The 22,388-nt window shown below is 34.5% G+C and overlaps 1 protein-coding gene across 1 annotated transcript; it reads right to left on the minus strand.

Moving 5' to 3' along the window:
- Positions 1-203: 203 nt before the first annotated feature.
- Positions 204-18,793, minus strand: LOC114284216 (ATP-dependent RNA helicase DEAH12, chloroplastic). The gene is made up of 3 exons (XM_028227120.2): positions 17,668-18,793; positions 13,565-16,703; positions 204-1,590 (listed from the first exon to the last, which is right to left on the minus strand). The coding sequence occupies exons 1-3, from the start codon at positions 18,517-18,519 to the stop codon at positions 377-379; spliced, it is 5,205 nt and encodes a 1,734-aa protein (XP_028082921.2). The 5' UTR covers positions 18,520-18,793; the 3' UTR covers positions 204-376.
- Positions 18,794-22,388: the final 3,595 nt, after the last annotated feature.

Genomic DNA, 22,388 nt, shown 5'->3' on the forward strand with positions numbered 1-22,388 from the left:
AGATGATGGGGATGCAGGGGGTATAACATGGTTTGCCGCTATAGCTCTTTGTTTGAGCATTGCTGGTGTGGGTTTTGTGTTCAGTTGCAGATACTTTTTTTGATTTATTTCTTCATCATGTCTAATACATCTATGTGAATAGTTAGGTTTAGCTGGAACATTTTGATAGACATTGCAACTAATGCAATCTATGTGACCATATATGTAACAAGAGTAAACATGATTTACTGAACCCTAAATATATGTACAAACTGAAAGTAGTATCCGAAATAGCACTAACACACATGCGCGTATATAATCTAGAGGATAATATATACAGAGGATGTGTCAGCATATAAACTTGCTTTATGAATATACTTAAAATTAGTTTAAAGGTTTATATAATGGCCTGGTGTACGGACCTCAAATGGCCATAGCAATCGTCGCTGCCCCCAAAGAATTCCAAACAGACCCAGCAGATATGCCTCCCACATCTACACTCGATATGGTTGCAACCATCGATCTTCTCAATTGTATACCCGCAGACAGGGCAGTTCTTCACATGTTCTTTTCCCTTGCACCACTCCTTCAGCGATGAATCTGGATCTTCCTTGAATTCCATGTACTTCTCGCACGACAGGAACGGATGATACTCCAAGTGACACCGTGTACACGTCTCCACATAACATGCCCCACAGACGAATGGCTTTCCAGACGTACCGGGCTCTGCCACTTGATAAACTGAAGGGCAATCGGGTGATGGGCAAAACCTGAAATTACCTCCACTTGATGCCACAAATGAGCCCAGAGAGGCCCTGAAAAGTTCATCTAACTTCTCACTCGACAATAGAGATCTCAAGTCAGTAAGCAAAATTATAGCTCCACAACCCTCGTGCATACAGTGCATAGGAAAGCTGTCTCGGCTTTTGATGGCGGACTCACACTGCTCTATTAAGCACAATCGGCAGAACTGATGTAAACAGCCTTCAAGCCGGTAACCATCCTCCACTTCACACAAGCAAATGGGACACCCAGCTTCATTGTCAACCCTCTGAGCTGAAGGACCACTCATCTGTGCAATCTCGAAGATTATGTCTTCAACTTTTTGCTTTGATTCTATGCTACCAGAAATAGAAATGACGTGGCGGCGCGAATTGAGAGTAAATTCTGCACCGGGAAACTTTTCTTTGAGACCCTGAAGCTCCGGCCCAAAATTTTTAACCACTTCCTTCATCAGATTGGGGGGCATAGATACACCTCGGAGGTGGATTTGGAGTTGCTTGCTCTCATTTAAGGTCAGAAGGGACTGAACTAATTTCTGTTGAGCCATATCAATCCTTTTCAAAGACCCAAAGATCCTTACGCTGAGGCTATGCCTGTCGAAGAGAATGTAGGTTCCTGTCTCTCGCTGAAGTGACTTCATGAGAGTGATGCCATCTCTCGAAAATAACAGCTGTAGAATTGTAGGAGTCAGGCTGGCATGGTCTATGGTCTTCCCTCTCATTAGCTGCTCTAGAGGTCTTCTCAACTCAGCCACAGTTTTTGTAGCATTGGCAGAGATCATTACTCGATAGGAGCCGTTCTCATTCTTGACGAGAGAGCATTCAGCACCTGTCACCAAAATAAAGTCATGGCTGTAAGCGACCAGTTATTGCCAAAACGTTGACTATCTTCCAATACTACTTGAACATTGATATATCAATGATGACGGGATGCATGATTATGGAACCACAATACAATATTCAATGCCAAGAAAAACTAATTTTTTTTGGAAAGAATACTAAGAAAAAATAGATAGGAATACAAAATCAAAATCTTTGACATAAGAGCGAAACAAGTGAATAAAGTAAAGTACTTTCCATCATGAAGCGAACTTAGTATCTGTTCAGGCATAACATCAAACTACGTAACCATATCCAAATGAAACGGCCAAAAATAGATAGATGGAGTTCGTATTTGGTTAAGCAGATATAGTTTAACCCGTCCTAACAACAAATTAGAGGAGATATCAAGGTCCCAAATGTCTATCAGAGACCAGTCACATGTTCATGGAGATCTTTATCGCAAGAATCGCTGACCGGAGGTGACTTTCCTACTCTAAAACTGCAGTTCAGAACAAGAATTGAGCTAGAATCATGATCCCATGGAGATCCGATTCCAACTGGGATGCGACCACTCAAATATATAAATTCTAACCAAAACAAATATATATGTATATATACATGAGTGTATGCATGTATGCGTGCATGTGTGTGTGTGTGTGCGCGCGCGCGCACATGCGTGTGTGGAAATGTGTGCGCACACAACAATATCAATCTACAAAATAAAATAAGGGCAAAATGAAGAAAGAATCAAAATAGGGCATGAACATATCCTAGACAATGTAATGAGAAAGTTTAAGTGGTAAGAGTACTGTAGATATTTACCATATATATTACAACTAAGCAAAAATATATATATATATATTACAATATATATACCTAACTACCCGCCCCGTGCAACTAAGATGGAGATCAGTTGCACTTCAATATTGAACAAGACAGATAATAGATCACAGCCTTCAATATTGTTGTGAAAGTTTCAAGAAAGTTCAAGACATGAAGCATCCTTGTCAAAGAGAGTGCAATGACAAAGATGTGCCTGAGAAAAGAAACATGTCTAAGGATACATTCAGTTAGCTACAAAAGATGAAAAAAATAAATCGCAAGTCAACAAGGGGAAACCAGAACACAACCCAAATGAGGGCGGCTCTGCAATTTGGTTTGCGTTCTGCAGAGACAGTTTATGGAAGCTTCTCAGTCGCATCTTCTACTAATTCCCAGAATTGCTGAGCTGAGACAAATCTCTGGTTAATGAACAAAACCAAATCTATTATTGGGAACAGAGAAAGGAGGGACCTGATCTTGGTGATTATTGGTACATTGTATTTTCAAGCAATTGACGGACAAGAGTCATTTAAAGGGCCCAATACAAATAATTAAGGGATTTTTGGCCAAAAATCTCACACACAAATCCTTTTTTGTTACAAGGACAGCTCAAAGTTTTCTACTTTCTAAACTCCTCCAAAATCAAGGTTGCGTTTGGTAGAGTTTTGTAATTATGATTTGAGAATATGAGTTGTATTTTGAGTTTGTGAGGTTTGCAATTATGATTTGAGTGTGGAAAATTTGTTTGGTAAAGAGTTTTGAAAATAGTTTTGAAAAGAGTTTTGATTTGAGTGAAAAATTATTGATGTGACATTTGATATTTGATACAAAAATTTACAACTCAAAACCAAAAATACAACTCAAAATTATTTTAAAGCACATAAAAAATTTTAAAAAATTCAGAAAATATTTTTTTCGATTATATAAAAATTAACATATCAATTGCAAAAAAATAAAAAATAAAAAAAATAATAATAAAAAAAATCACTATTCCGGTCAACCGGCCGGACAACCAGTTAGGCAAAATTTGCAAAAAAAAAAAAATTCGAAAAGCGCGCCTGAGATAGAGTTCTCTGCAGAGTTTTAGAAAACTGATTCCAAAACTCCTACCAAACATTATATTCAAACGTAGGTATAGAATTATGTTTTCAAAACACAACCAAACGGTGCCCAAATTTCTCTTTGGGAGTGTTTGGCAAAGGCTATTTTTTAGTTTTTTGGGCTAAAATTCACAAAAAGACAAATTAGGCTAAAATAGCCAATAAGACAAATTGTCACATCAAACCCATAATCATTTCATTTTTTCTCTCACAAATATCACATCTAACTATAAAAAAATCAAACTATCTTCCCAAACACAAAAATTTTAGCCTACTAAAATAGCCAAAAACTAAAATAACCTACTAAAATAGTAACTTCCCAAATACCCACAAAGGATATATATATTTTGGCCTTGTTTGGTTTGTCTCTTTGAGCGACAATTTTTGAGTAAAAAATTTCAAAAAATTGTTTGGTCGAAATTTTTTTTTTTTTTTTTTTTAAATTCAAAATCACTTCTCTCTCTACTACACATCAGTCAATCACTTTTTCTCTCTTTTCTCTCTTCTCTCTCTTTCTCTCACATCCTACACATCAATCAATCACTTTTTCTCTCACAGCCATCTATTCAACTACAAAAAAAAAAAATTTAAAAAAAAAAAAAATTAAATCATCTAAAACTCCAACTATTTTCAAAACATACAACCAAACAAATTTTTAAATTTTATAAACTCCTTCCAGAAATTTATTTTTCAAAATTGTTTCACAAATACAAACCAAACATGGCCTCTCTCTCTCTCTCTCATGGAGATCATCGTCGACATCCTCACGAGCTCTTACCATTTTCTCACAATCTCTTTTCCCTCTATTCTCTCTCGAAATAGAGATCGCCGCCAATGTCCATACTAGCTCCACCACCATTTATCATGGCCGCATCTACTACCTGCTAGCTTCGCCAAATCTACCACTGTTTTGCCGCCAGAGCATCTCACTATCTTTATTGTCTCAAACATGTCATCAGCTTAGTTGCACGAAGCGAGAGCGGGAGCGGGAGCGGGAGCGGGAGCGGGAACAGGAGCGGGAGCGAGGAGGCGTGAGATGATAGAAGTTTTTTAGGTTGGGAGCGTCTCGGGAAGCGATAATATATATATATATATATTTTAATACACATTAGAAGTTTTTTTATAAATATTTTTATTTTAATACACATTAATTATTTTATTTATTTATTATATTTTTTAAATAATGTGTTATTGTTAATTTATTTTTATTTTATTTTACATATATTTGTGTTTTTTTTATTAATATGTATAATATATACTTATATATATATATATTATATTTGCATGTGTTAATGTTTTTTTTTATGTAAATATATTATAAAGATTATATATATTAATATTTTTATTTTTTTATTATATATTTATATGTATATGTACGATATATATTAAATAATAATGTGTTTGTTTTTTATTTTTTTATTTTTTAAATATATATATTTATTTAAAGATTTTATATGTTTTATCTTATATATATATATATATATATATATTTTATTTATTTAAAGATTTTATATGTTTTATCTTATATATAGATATATTTTACTTATATATTAGGTATATATCGTGACGGAAGGCCAGAGAGAGAGAGAGCGCGAGTGAGAGAAGGCAAAGACAAAGGCAGAGGAGACGATGACGATCAGCGAGGAAACAATCTGCGAGAGAGAGAGAGAAAGATGATCTGCCAGAGAGAGACGAACTGCGACAGAGACGAAAAACACAGAGAGAGAGAGAGAGACGAACTGCGATAGAGACGAAAAACACAGAGAGAGAGACGACCTTCGAAGTGATGAAAGAAGAAGAAAAACGAAGCAAAGGACATACCCAGACACAACCTTCAGGTTCTTCTTCACCTTTTTTCTCCTCTCTTTCTTTGTTGACCAACAAGCTAGGGTTTTTGTTCTTCTTCACCAACGATCCCATCTTGGACAGGATCGCGTTTCTCTCTCTACAGAAACGCAATTCCTACACGTTTCTTTCTAAGAAACGCAGAATCGCGTTTCTTACAAAGATTCGTCACCAGGTAGGACGATTCCTACAACTAAGGTCATCAGCGACTTCAAATCTATCACTGACGATCTCAAATCTATCTTAATCTGTTACAATGAACGTAATCATTAATCATAGACTTGTCTCCGACGCCGCTTTGCTTGAATATTACGATTGGAGATTTAGATCTGTAAAAATCTCACTTTTGGAAGTTTATTTAAATTCAAAGTTTTTTTTTGTTATGATCAGCTCGTATACTGAGGCTGGGATCTCAAACAAAGATGTTGCAGTATATTCAATAGCGAAAATAGTAAAATTTTATTGCTTACCAGAGTAAAATTTTACTTTACGTAAGAGTAAAATTTTACTATTAACGTTATTAATTCAATGTTCTAACATCGTTTCATATATATACGAATAATGGTTGAGATCATAGTAAATCTAGTGGTTCATGATGACAAAAGTAAAAATTTACTGTTTACATGCTTAATTCAGATAGTAAAATTTTACTATCAAAGTTCAGAGAGTAAAATTTTATTGTACATAAAAACTTTGAATGTTTTTTGTTGTTGTTACTGTTACTGTTTGCTATGAGGTAGTGAGGGCAATGGTAGTCGTTGGGTGATGATGGAGGCAGTTGTTAAAAATAGTGGCTAGAATAAGTCACCAAAGAAGATGAGTTGTTGGAAGTAGGGCTACAAACGAACCAAGTTGTTCGCGAGCTGGCTCAACTTAGCTCATTAAGGGCTCGGCTCCTCAAACTCGGCTCATTTATCTTTATTTAAATTATGTGATAAATATATTATTTATATATTAAATAATAAATAATAATAGCATAAATATATTATTTATGTATTAAATAATATAAATAATATTTTTTATTTAAATATCTTTATTTAAATAATAAAAGAATCTTATCGAGCGAAGCCAAGCTCAATTTTCATTAATATTAGCGAGCCAGGTCAAGCCGAACTCCAGCCTAGTAAGTTATCGAGTCGAGTTCAAGCTCAAGCTCAATAAACGAACTCGATAAGCAAATGAGCCAAACTCAAGCTCAACAAAGCTCGGCTCATTTGCAACCTAGTTGGAAGAGAGTGGATATAGTTGTTGAAAAATATTCACCAGTTTCTTGCTGGAAAATAATTTTCAAAGTGTTGCCAGAGGCTGATGGTGGTCGTTGGAAAATTATTGCTAGTCGATGGTGGCCTACAATGGTCGGCGGTGGATGTGAAATTGTAAGGTGGTAGGAAAGAAAGCTAGTAGTTGAGGGTATTTTGGTCACATTTTCTTAATATTTTGAATTTTGTACTTAATGAATGAAAACATTTTAGCTTGTCCTTTTGACAATTCAATTAGAGATAAAGGGACTTCTCACCGAAACCCCCAATAATTAAAATGGTAAATTACAAATACACCACCTAAGATTTGTTTAAAATATAAATTGCCCCCTATAGTTTTTGAAATTGCAAATACCCCCTTATTAAAATATTTTATTTAACAGAATTAACAGGAAAAATAAAATTTCTTAGTACTATCATATACAACAATAAATTACTTGAATTGTTAATTAAAATATATTTATGATATCATTAAAAATTATTAATTGACATGATAATTTTTTAATAAAAGAGATCATTTGTTATGCGATTAGAGGCTTGAAAGGGCAGAATGTAATCTCTAGAACCACATAAGACAATCTATATTTTAGGAAAATCTCAAGGGGTGTATTTGTAATTTACTCAAATTAAAACTATCCTGGGCCCACCCTTATAAAAACCTATTGCAAATAGTTGTTACAATTCCATCCAGAGAAAAGCATGGAACACAAGAAAAAATAATTTAACATAAAGGGGTAAAAAATTCAGTTTTAACCTAAGTTACACAGACTCGGGTACGGGTATCGGGTGCGGATGCGTATCTAGGGGTCAGACACTTCAAAATTAAAAATTAAGGATACGTGGATATGTATCCAAATTTGGATACGGGTACGGGGATACGTTAAATAGTTTTTTTTTTTTAAAATATACTTATTATAACGCGGACACAGGACACAACAATTTTTGAAAAATGGGGAAACGGACACGACAGGAGACACGGCAAATTTTTTAATTTTTTTATAAATATTTTTATTTTAATATACATTAATTATTTTATTTATTTATTCTATTTTTTAAATAATGTGTTTCAATTAATTTTTTTTTTTATTTTATTTTTTTTATTAATATATATAAGTATATATTATCTTATAAATATATTATATGTTATATAATAATTATTATGTAATATATAATAATAATAGTTATTATTATAGTTATCGTAATAATAGTTATTATTATTTATTATTCAGTTCCTTAACTATTATTATTATTATATATAAACTATTATTATTATTATATATAGATAGATACGAATAGAGATATGAATCAACAGACAGACGAACGACAGAGACAGAGGGAGAGAAAAGCGAAGCCATCGATCGCAATCGCGATCGCGAGGGGGAGAGAGAGGCATTTCGAAGTCGTCTGGGTGTTCGGCTGTTCAATCGACTGATGGAGCTTCGATCTCGACTGGATCGAAAGGATGGAGCTCAATCGAGGTCTTCGATCTTCGACTGGATGGAGCTTCAACCAGGTTCTCTCTTGCTCTCACCTCTTTCATTTCTTTTGCACTGTAAAGAGCCGTGTCCCAGAAAGAATAGGCGAATCCTACACAGATCCCACACCCGCACCCGTGTCGTGTCGTGTCGACACGGGTACTTCGCCCCAAAGTGCCGAGTCCATGTAACACAGGTTTTAACATATACGCAGTTAGGTTTCCTATGTGTCAGTACCCTAAATCATGAATTAACTTTCTTAAGTCAACTGGATAACTAGGGTTCGATGAACTAAACTAAACCTCATGATTGTTCGAGATTGACTCAACAAAAGATGAGATGGTGTTCAAGCTCAGCTACAGCTAAGGCGAGCTTGGTATTTTTGTTCAAACTTGGCTGGCAAGTGTTTGAACAAACCCAAGCTCAGCCCACCTGAGCTTATTTATCCATGGATGGAAATTAAAGAAAAAGAGATCACACACAAAGAAACCCTCCAATCTGATAATACACTCTAAATCCAAAAACATTAGAAGAAAAATAAATAGAAACCTAAACATCCAAATTAAGACCTGTTTGGTAATGTTTTTGTTTTCCAAATTAAGACCTGCCGCATTTACTGGAGGCAGACAGATGAGGTTGGAAACTTGATAGAAGAGTAGAAATAAGGCTTGAGAAGAAAGATGAGAAATGACACATGACCCTTGCACTTGGAACCTTCAATAAATCACTTAGTGCTGGAAATAGTGGAAACATGCTAGCATCTATAAAGCTGACCAAAACATTTCTGAAAGATGAGAAATGACACAAGACCCTTGCACTTGGAACCTTCAATAAATCACTTAGTGCTGGAAATAGTGGAAACATGCTAGCATCTATAAAGCTGACCAAAACATTTCTACAAAATATGAAAATCTGTACCATTGGGGCTGGCTTCTTGAAGGGTTTTTTCACTTGGTTCAAAAAGGTAAGATGTTATGGTCCCAAACTTGAAATCTGTTGTTTAAATTTCGAAAGGTGATATCTTCAGTTTCTTGTCTTCTAACTAGCTAAACTTACTGGGTGTATATGCCGAAACATTTTCCCACAGTATTACATATTGTTAAAAAGTTTAAGCTGTCATAAAAGTCATTTTAACTATGGAAAAACATGTCCGCTTGTTATTTCAGCATGTGAGTCCCTCAGAAGGAAAAACTAATGTTTTCACTCTGGTCTGGACTCAAGGGGTGCAAGCGTAGGTTTTTTTAAAGTTGAGGGTATGTTTTTTAACATGCATTTTCCCCTTTCTTTTTTATTTTTCTTTTGAAAACATATATATATAAATATATGTTTCATGTTTTCTGTAAATAGTTAATAGAAAACTGGCAACGTAACCAAATGCTACCTTAAACTTCACAGGTAAGATGACTTAAGGCAGTGTTCGAGGCATGGGAAGATGAGAGCACAAGGCGTGTCTGGGCAGAGTTTTCTTCAGTGAACAATATTTGGAATTAACCCTGATGTGTACAGGGTGATTTTGATGTTATCAAACACCTGGAAGAACGGAAAGGATGTCTTTCACTCATGCTATGACAAAATTCTCAAATATCATTGTAGCAGAGCTGCTTCTGGACTTCCTTGGAGGGTGGGAGCTGTGAATTGTTTAAGTGTTGTTCACGAAGCTACAAAGGTGGTCTTTTACCACTTCTTTGAGTATGGGTCTTTTAAGAGGAGTTTCATTGCGTCATTTGTTGCTCTTATTCCTAAAATTGAGGGAAAGAACATTAAGGATTTTAGACCTATTAGTTTGGCAGGAAGCGTTTATAAAATCATTTCCAAAGTCTTTATACTCATCTCTTCCCCCCACCCTCTTCTCTTAGTCTAATCTAGAATAGGTATTTCCAATGTCAAATAAGTCATCACATTGAGATTGAAGATGGTGATTGGCAGGAAGATGTCAAAGAATTAGAATGTTTTCCCCAGAGGCACGAGGATTTTGGATGCAGTGGTAGCAATGTTTTGGGTATTTATGCAAGTTGTATATATATGTGTGGGTGGGTGGGTGGGTGGGTGTGTGAGATGGTCCATGCCCATGTTCATTGGATATAAAAAAACTGTTGGGGTTTTCTATTTCATTTGATGTAGACTATGAAGCACCGACATTTCAAAATAGGTGTCATAATTGTGTTGGAGACATATGTTAGAGACAACACGCCACAGTGGCCCTTCAATTTTTTTAATAACTTTTTTTCATTGGACACACGCTTTGGGAGACAACAAGGTCTTATTTTAATTTTCCAAAGCAAATTTCGAGGGTCTTATTATAATATTTGAAAACGTGATGCATGCATTTAATAAATATCAAACCATCAACAATGTAACAAAGATCTAACAACAATTGTGAAATTGAGAGACCGGCTTCTAACGATCCTTAAAGGCCTAAACAACGCATCTAATCCATGGATGATCTAAATTTGGTGTGTTTTTTATGTTAAATTAATGCTAGTTTTCATGAATTTTGGTTGTTTATAAATGTAATATTCACATACGTAAAAATTAAGATATATATAAATAAATAAATAAATAATTGTAGTATCCTTGCCATGTCCGTGTCTTGGTTTTTTAATAATCGCCTTGTTATGTGTTTGCACCGTGTCCTAGTCCATATATGAGCTTCATAGGATGCAGTAGGAGTGGACAACGGTTTATCTGATCCGCAAAAACTGCCCAACCCGCCCAACCCGTATACAAATGGACAGTTTCGCAAACACAATGCGAGCGGATGCGGTTTGAAATATGACATTTTTGCGAGTTGCGGGTTTAACCCACACCAGCAAGAAACCGCCCACACTTTTATATATATATATTTTTTTATTTATCTTAACCGTTGATTTCATTCCTATATCTCATCTAGATATTTTTACTCAAAACAAAACATCCTTTATTCTTTGAACTTACTCTAGCATTACATTTGCTAATAGTATTATATCAACTAAAATTGAATAAATACTGATCATATTACTATTGTTACATAACTAAACTTGTTCCGGATGAAATGTGATTTGAAATTTTAAATTCTTTAATGAATATGGAGTTCTAGTTTAGGATTTTAAAATGTGTTTGTGTTAGTTTATTATTTGATTTAAGATTTTGAATGATTTGTTTGTGTTACGAATTGACTTTATTGTGTTTTTAATTTTATAAGTTTTAATTCATTAATTATTAATGTTGGAGCATTTTAGAAAGTGGGGAGAAAATGGCTCAAAATAAATATTTACAAAATAGGAAAAAAATAATGCTCAAAAATAAATTTTTAAAGAAAAAAGTTTAATCCGCAAACCGCCCGCACATCCGCGAACCCTATCCGCACAAACCGCAAATCACACTGTGGGCGGTTGCGGGCTATCTTTTTCCCAAACTGCATAGATACGGGCAGGTCCGAACCGATCCGCAAACCGTCTAAGTCCGAACCGTGAACACCCCTAGGATGCAGAAGATGTGGTTTGTGGGCAAGTGGCGGAGAGGGTTGAGATCTTGTGTGTTCACTGTTATGTTCCCAATTTTGGTAAATAGTATTCCAAAAGGCTTCTTTCCAAGTTAAAAAGAGTTCAAGACAGAGGAGTGGTATGGAATCCGATGTTTAGGAGGGCTTTAGAAGATTCTATGGAAGCTATTTTTGAATGTCCACATGAGTCAAGGGGTTAGGGGGAACTAAACAATATACCTTGGTTTGGCATATATTGAAGAATGAGAAATTCTGTCTGCTCATTTTATCAGGATTTGTGTTGCAGAATTAGCAGCCACTTTAAAAACCAATTGGACATTTTGGGGTTGTAGATAGGCAGGAAAAGAGGACGTGATTGATGTAAAATTTGTATAACCAAGTGAGTAGTTTTAATACATTTAGACACCTCAAAAGTTATTTTAGGCATACTAATATTAAACCTCAAAAACAAGATGACACAGTTTCTGGTATAAATTAGCCAATTTTAGCCGAAAAAGCTAACCCATCAATCTCAAAAAACTAAGAAAACAAGGATGTTTGTGATACATAAGCATCAAACAAGAGCAATAAACACCAAAAGTGACTGACAATTCTTCATCTTCACAATTGAATCCTATGAACACATAACAGTTCAGAAAGTATACCAAATAAAGCTAGTGGCCCAGTAATAGTTGAAGAAAAGGAGCAAACGAGTATTCATAAAGACCAAAGGTTCAAAAAGTATCCTGATGGCAGGACAGCACTGTGAGGAGTTCATAGCTGAATTTATGTGAGCTGTTATAGCGGTTTCAAGCTGAAAATCAATGAGAATTCCAGAGTTTCAATTAATGAATGGAATGAACTAGGTTTAAGGTTGATAAAACGGGAGAAAAGAGATCAAAACAGGGGCTGTTTAGGAGTTGTGAACAGTAGCTCGTGAACTAAACTACAAAAGAAGAAGAAGAAGACTAGTTTCTAGGAATCACTCCTAGGGACATAGGCATCACAGAGGGTTTGATTGCATCACATTCCATAAGAAAGCTTCAAAGCTCTTGAAATTCTCTCAAATATCAACTCTATTATATACAAAATATTACATGACTTTATATAAAACTGGAAGACTTCCAAAACTAACTAAAATTCCAAAATAGGAAACTACTAAAATTTTGACTTCCAAAACCAATTCAAGACCAAATAAGAAACATAAATAAAAAATAATTAAATAACTTGACTTACAAGATGACTGACCCATGAGCAACCCCTACAGCCCATGTCAACAAATGTAAAAATTACCAAAATACCTCTGACACAAAAATCATAGAAAACATAAAATAAAACTCTAATAATACGAGAAGCATAATCCTAGAAAACATAAAAACAATCATAAAATACGACTATAATAATACTAAAAACATGATTATGTATGGTTTCTATCAAGTTTTCTTTGAAATAATGTCAATTTCCAAATATTGTCGCTTCTTTGAATTTACTCTTCTTTGAGCTTACTTGTACTCTACATCATATCCCCTTTACAATATTCTCTTCTTTTTTTTTTTTTATCAACATATTCTCTTATTAAGAAGAAAAACTCAACTTGTAAGGGAAATAGTTATTTTGTCACATGTAAATTGTAGTGTTGAAGTAGCAACTGAATTGCAAACTATTTAGAAGAAAATGAAACAAGTAAAAGGTACATCTAGTTGTGAAGGAGCTCACTCAGAAAAGATATGTAAAGGTTGAAACACATTTTGGTGAAGGAAGAAGATTCTACCAGAGAGAATCTTAACACCAAGTTCTTGTTTTTGTGTATCCACCACTCGAATAACAATAACAAGCTAATAAAATAATTCAACAGGAACTACAAACAATATAAAACAGGGAAAAGAAACCAGTTGGAGAGGGGGTGGAGAGAGCACAAGCTGCACAACGGAAACTAATTCCATGGCTTGAAACCTCGGGAAAACTAATAGCAAGAAATGAAAATAAACTAGTACATAATAAATAAAAGAAAATGGAATACCTTTTCGATGCTGCAATCTTTCAAGGAGAGAATGCAGTTGCTCCTTGATAACAGAATAGACAGGTGTAGGGCAGTATACAGAACTCTGAAACAACTGCTGACACTTTATCTTCTGCCATGAAAGAAATCCAGGTAATACTTTCCCTTCAATTTTCTCCAAAGCTTTTGCTGCCTCCAAATGTAGATTTCCATCAAAGATGATCAAGGCTCTCATGAAAGAATCCTTGGGTTTTGGTGGGAATACCTGGACTCGTACACAATTACTGTGGGGGTTCCTCTTAGGCATAAAGGGTGATATTTCTCTGAGAAGTGCTTCTTCACAAGTAGCACATGGAGGATTTTCTACAGAGTCCCCTCTCACCAAGAAAAAGTCCAATATTGTCCTACCAGTTTCAGTCCTTAATACATCTAAAATTTCAGCTTCAGAAAGCCCTTTATCGAGTCCACTTAACATAATACTGTCTGCGGACTTCATGCTAGCTGCACAGCGTACATACTTTCCTCCAATTACCAAGTTAGAGAAATCATTAACCACATAATCAATATCCTGCCTGTCACATTTGACAAATGCAAACCCCTTACTACACCTGCGTGGCCAATAAACTTTTGCTCTAACAGCAGCAAATGAGTGCATTTTATGATCACCTCCAAAGCTCCGTGAAGGAATTATCTTCAATGAGGCACCATTGAATTCAACTGGATTCAACTCAGCAGCTTTCTTAGCAGCATCAGGTGTAAGAAATGTTATCCTCCCCCACTTTTCCTTCTCATCACTATCTTGTCCACTGCCTGTGAATTTTTGGACTGCACAAATACTACCAGAGCTACTTCTCTCCAAAAATGTCAAAAGCTCCTTATCATCAACAGCATTCACGTCTGAAAGAAACACATCAACAGTCAAACATCTCTTTTCGAGCTCCAGATGCTTTATCTCTGCACCAGCTCCAAACAAAGCAACAGAAGGTGAGAGACCAAGTCCTCCATGATATAAGCATTTCTCCATACATTCATTCTGCAACCATTTTCTTTCATACTCCAAAATGTCATTTGCGAGGCTACAAACCTTCTCCATGTCTTTTGAAGAGGCAAATAATCGAATTTCATTCTGGTCAACATTAACTTCAATGGCAATCCGTGCATCCATACAAGCTGTTCTAATGCATGAAACAAGATGAAGGAGATTATGGTTGGACTTTCCGCAGAATTTCTTTAATAGTGTACAGCCGAAACCGGTCAAAACCCTCATTTGGAGCTTCTGACTCTCCATCTTGGAGAAATCAAACAGAGGAGGAGGGCAAAGGGTAGACAAATATTCGTAATCAAAAGCAGTTACACAGACCAAATACTGATTGGATATGGATAGGATATCACCAAAAACTACCCAACTTGGCCTCTGACCAAAGATTAGCAATGAACATGAAGGATGTAACTGGAAATGCTTTCCAGTTAATGCAACCTCATAACCAAGGTGATCATATCCTGAATACATAGCTATGTTCTCTGCAAGGGAAGAGAGTATAGCATTTTTCAAATGTTTATCAAGCTCAGTACACACCTGCGGATTCCAACGCCAGTAGCTTGGAATAATAAGATTAAGCTCATTTTGAAGACATGTTTCCCATTCAGAGACTGTATCTTGGCATCTCCGAATGGATTTGGCATTTATGCTATTCTCCCAACACCACTTATTTTTCTTTTCTTGGGGCACACTCTCCCATTCCTTATAAACGGAGAGCAGAGTGAAGAGGTCACCATAGTGATGGCAAAACTGCACCTTAAGACAGTCAGATTTAAGCTTATCTTCTTCATTACCGACTCTGCAAAATATGCTATTGGCATTTGCCATAACAGCAGCAAGAACAACGCCCTCTTTACCCAATTGGTTGTCAAAGCATTGAAGAATCATTTTCCCCAGCCGAGGTTCGATACCCAATCTAACCAATTTCAGTCCATCCTTGGTTAATTCCAACACATCATTCTTCAATACAACAGCTCCTAATTGAATAAGATTTCTAATGGCCATATCAATAGCAGTCACACTAGGTGCATCAACAAAATCAAAACTCTGTACATCTTTCATGCCCAAAGCAAGAATCCTTAGAACTGCTACACCAAGATGAACCCTACGAATCTCAGGTTCCTGATGACAAGGCATCAAAACAAAATCATATTCTGAATAAAGTCTATAACACCTTCCCGGTTCAGTTCTCCCAGCACGACCAGCTCGTTGGTTCGCGGAACTCTGGCTGATCCTGCAAACTTTGAGCACATTCATACCAGTACCAGGTTCAAACCTACTCTCTTTCACCATGCCAGAATCAACCACGTACTTCACCCCTGGAATTGTCAATGATGTCTCAGCAACATTGGTGGCAAATATAACTTTTCTTTTACCTGGGTAATCAAGAAAGACACGACGCTGATCTTCATAGGAAAGTTTTCCATGTAAAGCTAATGCAACAACAGAGGGATCTTCGAACTTTTCACAAGCCCATTCTGCTTCCATCTGAGAAGTTAAGAAAGCAAGAATCGTCCCATCTTTCTCTTTTCTATGGATCTCAGTCACCATCCTCACAACATCAGAAGCATATGAGGCAATATTAGCAGAATCAGAAGTTCCTTCAGATGCACAAGGGACATATATGATATCAACTGGAAAGTTTCTGCCCACCACCTGAAAGGTTCCACAACCAAAAAAATACTCTGCAAGCTGGTGTGCATCAGCTGTTGCAGACATTATGACAAGCCTCAGATCAGGCTTCTGACGAAGTAAATTTTTTATCAATGCTAAAAGTAGATCAGTGTTTAAGCTTCTTTCATGAGCCTCATCAACAATGATACATGAAATCCCAGATAAATTCTCATCTTTCATGTAGTGCTGCAATAAGCAATGGTCCGTCATGTATATTACCTTGGAATTGAACTGCTGTGAAGATGAATATGTTGGATAAGATATGACTGAATTATCATGATAACACCCACAACTTTCCTCTTGAACTCTTTGAGCCAATGAGATAGCTGCAAGTTTGCGCGGCTGAGTGCATATAATGGACTCATTCCCAGCTACTTCTGAATCAGCAAGAAACTGAACCAACTGTGTACTCTTCCCTGAACCAGTTTCTCCAATCAATACCAATACCTGTTCAAATAGAAATTTTAAAATTTCAAAAATAATAATATAAAGAAGAATGAAAGAAACCCCCACCAGGTCTCCAATCAACACCATTAAACCATGCAAATAGCAATTGAAAACAAAACAAAACAAAAAATAAGTACATATACCTCTAACACCAGAAAATTAAAGACTGGAGAGAGCCGTGAAGCCTCGATTGAAATTACTACTATCCATGCAGATGCACAAAAGCGTGAACTAATAAAATATACAGGAAAACAATTCAACAGCCATAAGCGCGAAAAAAGCAAACCAAAAAATTGGAATAAGAGATGGGGTGGCGATTTCCCTCCTTGTTCAAATTCAAGGACCATGATTAGTGCACCATCACTCAAATTGACAGTTAGAGGTTGGAGAAACTACAACAATTCACAAGTGAAAAAGTAAACCACTCTGATATGGCCAATTTGACCCACGTCTGTTGAAGGTTCAAGTTTAAAGTTTTTCAAGAAAGACAAAATTGATTGGATTCTAAAAGCACTTATTTCACGCAAATAACTCCAAAAAATTATCTCTACTATTACTACACACTATACTGGCAAACAGTCCCTTTTTCTAACTGAACTAGATTGTCATGTTCTCGATGTTCTTATCACAATAACCCAGCCACAAACAGTCGACTAGCAATAGCAATAACAAGAGCAATAAAACTCAATTAACATTTAGCAGAGAACAAGAAAGACAGAAAATCACCTGTTGGTTATAGATTCTAAAAGCACTTGTTTCATGCAAATAACTCCAAAAAATTAGCTCTGCTATTACTACACACTATACTGGCAAACAGTCCCTTTTTCTAACTGAATTAGATTGTCATGTTCTCGATGTTCTTATCACAATAACCCAGCAATAAACAGTCGACTATCAATAGCAATAACAAGAGCAATAAATCTCAATTAACATTTAGCAGAGAACAAGAAAGACAGAAAATCACCTGTTGGTTATAGATTTCTGTAAGTATTTCCTGACGACAGGCATAAATTGGCAAGCCATCCTCCAATCGGCGACACTCCCTCCTTATCAGGCAATGAATCCTAACCCATTCAAATGGTCTTCTAAACCTAAACAACTCCACACCGTCACAGCTTGCTAGTGTCCCTTCAAGGTGATTAAGAATAGTCGTCATTGAAGATTTAAATTCTTCAATCCTCTTCTCAATCAAGCTCTTTTCAGAATCCAACCCAGCCTTCTTCATCAAAAGCTCTTCGCAAACATTAATCCGATTAAGCTTTCGAAGCAAAGCCACAACGCCGTCAATCTCCTTCATCACGAGCCCCAGCTTCTTTTGCCACTTCTGGACCAAATCCCCTTCCATCAATTGCAAGACACGATCGGTGAAGAGAGCTCTGAGTCGATCCCTAAGCTTGTTCATGTCGCAGGGACTCGGCATGAGACACGGGGTTAACAAATGAACACCATCGAGTCGAATTTCCCAAAAATACACAGTGGTTTCGAGTGCGTCAATCCACCGGCGAAAATACAATCTCGCGGCAACAGAACCGAAGGAGAGAACATCAAAACCCTCTGGTTTATACTTGCATTTGGAAATTAAGGCCTCGACATTGGCCTTGTTGAACCCCCGACCATCGGAACGAAGCTCGACACTGAATTTGGAGCAACCTGGAGGGCGATCGCGCCAGTTATTCGGAGTGAACTGGGGTCTCCACTCCTGATACGGCCGGAAATTCGCGTGAACGAGGCCCCGCGGGGCCATGATAGGCGGCGAACAGCCACCGCCGCCGTGCCTGGCTGTGGTGGGGGGACGAGCTCTGTTCATTGGGCGCATTAGAGCGAGAAATCCAAAACCCTAGACAACAGTGAGAGTGAGAGAGAGAGAGAGAGGGAGAGAACGGAGAGAGAAAGTAGTAAAGGCGGCGAGACCGATAGCAATATATAGAGAGAGAGGTGGTGTACAGGAGACGGTAAACGGGGGGTCTCTCCGCTTGTCAGGGAAGCGTTTGATTTGCGGCTTTTTTTTTTTTTTTTGGGCCGTGTGTGTGTGTGTGTGAGAGAGAGAGCGCATCGTCTGGCGCGCTTTTAATAACACAATCCCATAATAATGCTCAAGAGCATCTCCAAATCTGAATTAAAGTTCCATTAATTTTGAATAAAAAAATAATTTTTTTCTCAATCTGTTCTAACGGTTAATTTTTATCAAATCTATGCTGAGATAACCGGTTAGTCGATCGATCGGCCAACTACCCGGTTGACTGGTTAAGTCAAAAAAAAAAAAAATTTAACTTTTTGAACCTTTTAGTGGTCGACCAGTAAGACAAAAAAAAAAATTTTTTTTTTTTAACTGTTTGACCCTTTTTTGGAACTGTTTAAACCTTTTGGTGGTCGACCGATTGGTCAACCGGCTGGTTGACCAGTTGGTCTCCCCCAACGGTCATGCACAGTGTTTTGATGAAATGCGGAGCCTGTCCTCATTTTGGTGAAACGTTTGGTGAAATCTCGATTTGATATCAATTTAGTGAAACCGTTGGAGCATGAAAAAGTGCTTTTTTCACCAAATTTTAAATTTGATGCCAGATTTGGTTCAGGATTGGAGATGGTCTTAGAATTAAATTTAGGATAAATTACGTCGACACCCTTGAGGTTTATATTTATTACAATTTCTTTCTCACTTTTTAGAAATTACATCTCTCTCCTTAAGATTTAAAGTTTCATTACAGATTCTCCCCTTTAGCAATTTAATTTTTTTAAATACAAATTTTGTCCTCACTAAGCAAATTACATTGACACTCCTCACATTTTAGAAATTATAATTCTCTCCCTATGGTTTAAAGTAACGTTACCAATTGTCCCCTCGGTTAGTATTAATTGAAAAATAAAAATTTATTGACAAAAGAAAAAATAATTGGAAAAAAATTATTTGAAAAAAAAATAATTGAAAAAAAAATTTGTTAGTAAAATTTTTAAATTTTTGTTTAAAAATAACATAAACTCATTTTTTGAATTTATGTTTTTTCTCAATTTACAAATTGAAACAACCATTTATAAACCAAAAAAATTATCAAACAAATTTTTATGATAGTTTTTTAAATTTTTATAAATATAAATTGAAAACTAAAAACGAAATGGTTGTCAAACAGGCCTCATATGGTAAAAATGTCGTAAAATTAACAAATAATTAAATAAGTTACCAAAGTAAGAAATGACTTATCAAAAGATTCTTAGTCTATGTATGGTTTGATGATAATTATTTTTTTATTTTTTATTTCTTAACCAAATTAATTTTTAATTTTTAAAAAAAAAATTCTAAAAATCAAACCATACATAACCTAAGAATCTTTTGATAAACCATTTTTTACTTTGATAACTTATTTAATTATTTGTTAACTTTACAAAATTTTTATCATCTGAAGCCTGTTTGGTAACTATTTCGTTTTCAGTTTTCAATTTATATTTACAAAAATTTTAAAACTGTCATAAAAACTTGTTTGATAATTTTTTTAGCTTATAAATTGTTGTCTCAATTTGTAAATTTGAGGAAAAAACGTAAATTAAAAAAATGAGTTTATGTTGTTTTTAAACAAAAATTTAAAGATTTTACTAACAAAATTTTTTTTCAATTAATTTTTTTTCAGATAATTTTTTTCCAATTATTTTTTTTTTCAATGAATTTTTTTTCCAACTAATACTAACCGATGGGGCAATTGGTAATGCTACTTTAAACCTTAAGGAGGGGATTGTAATTTCTAAAATGTGAAGGGTGTCACTGTAATTTACCCAGTGAGGGCAAAATTGGTATTTAAAAAAATTAAATTGCTGAAAGGAGGAATCTGTAATGAAACTTTAAATCTCAACGAGGGAGATATAATTTCCAAAAAGTGAGAGGGGAATTGTAATAAACATAAACCTCAGGGAGTGTCAATGTAATTTATCCTTAAATTTATGTAGAGTGATGTTTTGAAAAGTTAGTAAAAAGTTAATTTTTTGAATTTTTTAATTTATTTTGTCTTTTTATAGGTAAAAAAATATGAGAGGTAATGTGATTTAAAATAGATAAAAAACTAAAAGCTGACTTTTTTTTGCTTTCCAAAAATCCCATGATAATAAATTGGTGGTGCTACATGCACCAATTAGTGTGCTAACTAGTGTACCAATACTAGTTATGACATTATTATTGACTATGCTCATTAATTACATTATAAATATCAAAAGTCTTTTAAATTATATCACATTATCAATTGATATACTAGTTAGTAGTCTAATAAATGTATATAGCATTATTCATAATAAATTATTTTAAAAAGTAAGTTAAAAGTTAATTTTTAATTTTTTAAAATATATATATATATATATATAAATGATATGATCAAAAAAAAATTAAAAAGTTAAAAGAAAAAAAAAGGGCCAAGTTGCCCAAATGGCCCAATGTGATAAAAGATAGACATTATACAATTGAGTAGGTGATAAATTTTAATCTGTACTATATTATAGGGTAAATTACACTAATAGTTCTTATAGTTTGGGGCTTGTTTCACTCTAGTTCGTGACTTTTCAATTGTGACACATTTGACCCTGAATTTTGAATCTTATTCCAAATAAGGACAATTGAAGATATCATTCGATTTTTCAAAGGTAAAATCATCAATTTGGTAAAATATAAACTACTTTGACAAAAATAAATATCAAACAAATATTTTTGAATTTTTTAAAATTACTACTATTCACTAAAAATAAAATTATGTAAAATTGATAAATCTTTTAAATATTTTTTTTTACCAAATTAATTTTTATTATGTGTTTGGATGATGGTCATATAAAATTAATTTTAAAAAATTAATCATGTAATTTTTATTAATTTTTATCAATTTTACATAATTTTATCATTGGTGGATAAAAATAATTTTGAAAAAATTAAAAATATTTTTTTGACATTTATTTTTGTCAAATTAGTTTATATTTTATTAAATTAACGATTTTGCCTTTAAAATTAAACAATGGTATCTTCAATTGTCCTTAATTGGAACAAAATTCAAAATTCAAAGTTAAATGTGTCACAATTGAAAAGTCAAAGACCAAAGTGACACGAGTTTCAAACTATAGGGACTATTTATGTAATTTGTCCTATATTATATCATTATAAATAAAATTATGAGAAATTTTTATTATGAGTTTTGATCATTTTCCAAAACTCTAGTATTGCACAATTAACTTTATTTGATAATGTTTTGTTTCTTGATGCTTTTGCTTGTTTTCTAACCACAAAAAATTAAAATTAAAAATTGAAATAAAGAGATATTGGTAGACTGTTTACAGTTTCAAAACAAATAAAAGTATTTTTCAAAATTTACAAATTTTTAGTAATTAAGAAAAAGTGTTTTTGCTTCTTTTTTTTTAAGATTTAATCCTTCTTAAGTGGTAGAGGAAAATCAATATATGAAAATATAAGTCATTTTCAACTACACAAGCATGCAAGGGTTCGAGTTATTAACCGGATTGGGCTAATTTACTATCCATAAATTGTAAGATTTTAGTGTTTATAAATTTGGTAAACATGCATACAAGTTTATAATTCACATTTATATTTGGAGAACAATGCAATATCTAGCCATAATCCATAAATTTTCTTATAATTTATAGTGGTATAGAAAGAAAAAAAAAAAAAAAAAAAGTTCATAAAATTCACTGGTACGAGATGCCAAA

This window comes from Camellia sinensis, chromosome 1 (assembly GCF_055761805.1).
Source record: "Camellia sinensis isolate YWXY chromosome 1, ASM5576180v1, whole genome shotgun sequence".
Taxonomy (NCBI): domain Eukaryota; kingdom Viridiplantae; phylum Streptophyta; class Magnoliopsida; order Ericales; family Theaceae; genus Camellia; species Camellia sinensis.